This window comes from Prunus mume, plastid (genome assembly GCF_029339155.1).
Source record: "Prunus mume isolate BJFU1210120008 plastid, complete genome".
Lineage (NCBI taxonomy): Eukaryota > Viridiplantae > Streptophyta > Magnoliopsida > Rosales > Rosaceae > Prunus > Prunus mume.
In genome coordinates this window covers 30,001-32,500 of record NC_023798.1, presented here as the reverse complement: position 1 = coordinate 32,500, position 2,500 = coordinate 30,001, and the positions used below count along the sequence as shown (strand labels likewise).

At 32.6% G+C, this 2,500-nt stretch overlaps 1 protein-coding gene and 3 non-coding genes across 4 annotated transcripts; all 4 read left to right on the top strand. All coding sequences in view use genetic code 11, as the record gives it.

Moving 5' to 3' along the window:
- The first annotated feature begins 57 nt into the window (after nt 1-57).
- Nucleotides 58-130, top strand: trnE-UUC. Its single transcript has one exon. It is a non-coding gene; the product is annotated as a tRNA-Glu (tRNA).
- A 59-nt stretch (nt 131-189) lies between these two features.
- Nucleotides 190-273, top strand: trnY-GUA. Its single transcript has one exon. It is a non-coding gene; the product is annotated as a tRNA-Tyr (tRNA).
- Nucleotides 274-709: 436 nt separating this feature from the next.
- On the top strand, nt 710-783 carry trnD-GUC. The gene has a single exon. It is a non-coding gene; the product is annotated as a tRNA-Asp (tRNA).
- A 1,185-nt stretch (nt 784-1,968) lies between these two features.
- psbM (photosystem II protein M) lies at nt 1,969-2,073 on the top strand. Its single transcript has one exon. It carries the CDS (start codon nt 1,969-1,971, stop codon nt 2,071-2,073), a length of 105 nt encoding a protein of 34 aa, YP_009020032.1.
- Nucleotides 2,074-2,500: the final 427 nt, after the last annotated feature.

Sequence of the window (2,500 nt, the reverse complement as noted above, 5' to 3'; positions counted from 1 at the left end):
CAATTTTTAAAAACTATTCATACTATGAGCATAGTATGATGGCGGTCGTGCAAGTATGCCCCCATCGTCTAGCGGTTCAGGACATCTCTCTTTCAAGGAGGCAGCGGGGATTCGACTTCCCCTGGGGGTAGGGTACTACGAAAGGAAGTTGATCATGGATTATCAATAAGCCTGTAATTGATTCTTCCTGGGTCGATGCCCGAGCGGTTAATGGGGACGGACTGTAAATTCGTTGGCAATATGTCTACGCTGGTTCAAATCCAGCTCGGCCCAATAATTCGCCGATCCACCATGAAATAATATAACCCATTTGTTGCTCTCCAGAAATGCCCGATCCCCCAATACGTAAGAGAAAGGTTTTCTGATATATCTATACCACTATTTATTTACTCTATTTTTACAACAAATTCTGATCTTGCTAATGATCTAGATTCATATCAGGATCTGTAAGTATAAAGTAAAGAGTAAATAAAAAAAACTTTTTTTCATTGAAAGAGTGATTATCCAATTGATTTGGAAATAACGAAACGATTACTAGTAATCCAGGCTGCCCTCACTAAAGTGCATATCCATATGGGTATCAATATATCACACTCGCGGCTCTGTTACAACACGCCAATTCTAATCTAAATTTAATCTAAATAAATTGAAAGGGTTAGAATGAAATCATAAAAATATATATACTTTATTATGATTATGGTATTTACTTGGGATTGTAGTTCAATTGGTCAGAGCACCGCCCTGTCAAGGCGGAAGCTGCGGGTTCGAGCCCCGTCAGTCCCGACGAATACAAATCCAATAAAAAAATATATCAATTCATCTCTCTATTTTTTGTGAAAAGAAGTACAAACAGCAGAATTTAATTCCCAACGGCGATCCCTCTTCTTTTCTTTTTCGTTTAACATTTATCATCAAACAAATGGGGTAATTTCCATTTCTTAGACTAGTACCGATTCGATTGATGGGAGAGAGACATATGTGGATTAGTACAATTATTGTTAGCATCAGATTCAGGATTCCACGGGATACCGTACTGGGCCTGGCTTTTTCGATTACTCCCGATCTGTGGAATGTGGAATAGAGTACTGTATGTTTCCCGGGAGTACATACATAAATGGAATTTGTACGATATAAAATTAATTTAACATAGTTACTGTGATAGATTTAATCTTTAAAAGAAAAGCGTATCCTTTTCTGGCCCGATTTTGTGTAACCTCAATTTATAATTTCACTAATTTGAAATAATCTATCTCATTCAAATTTCACATTGAGCTTTTGGTATATGTGTCCCGTTACTAATCCAAGGAAAGAGGATATTAAAAAAATAAAGATCAAACAGGGATCGCTTTTTTATTAGCGAGGGAATGCAAATTTATTTTTTTAAGGTTTTTTTCCTTGAAAGAACAAACTTTTTAAATTTATATATAAATATATATAAATAGTGAATTTGATGGAATATTATATTTTTTTATACCGGAACTTGTACTCATCTTTATCATACTTCTTTTGTTTTCCAAGAAGATTAGATCATTAAAAAAATGAGTTTAGAACTTAACTCCTTCCCTTTTTTTAAATTTAGCTTCTATTGTTTGGTGGGGTTTGTTTAGAACCAATGGTAAGTGGAAAGGCGGTTAGATGATACTTCATCAGATGATTGTACAAAGAGGGCAGTAGGTTATAGAAAAGAAAGAATGGAAAAGAATGATAAATAAATAAAGGAATTTTTGATTGGATTAGGAATCAAATTTTGAGTTCGGTATGGATAAAAGATCTTCCTATGTTATACTATTAAATTCTTGACGATGAGTCAATTTGATAGCTCAGATATTGTTATTCATGATATTGATCCGATTCGATATCATCGAGATGTAATTCATCCCATTGAATTTACAGGCGAAAGATTTATTATCTCTATGGGATTAACTCCCGAGTTATTTCGAATTAAAGAAAAATTAAACAAATGAGATTATGGAAGTAAATATTCTCGCATTTATTGCTACTGCACTGTTTATTCTAGTTCCTACCGCTTTTTTACTTATAATATACGTAAAAACAGTCAGCCAAGGTGATTAGTTTGAATTAAACTTGACTCTTTAGTTCTTATCAATAATTGAAAGAAAAGGATTAAAATTTCGCGTCTTAAATGAAATGGGCAGACTAGAATCATCCGTATTCTATAAGATACGATAGTATGGTAGAAAGAAATATCTGAATCTTTCTACCATACTATCTAGTATTGTGTATAAAGTTGTATTGTAATACAGGTTAATTTAATATAGATCAATCTACGATAGTATCGTCATATTCCTTTCCTATATATAGGGAAATCAATTACATATATATATAGAATATAGAATATACATAGTGATAATGTATATAATGTCCCAATTCTATTTCTTTGCTTTATCTATTTGTGTTGATTTCAATTAATTTTAAATAATCGAAAGCGATTAAAAGCGATTATAATTCCTAGATTTCTGATTATTTTCAATATGAATCC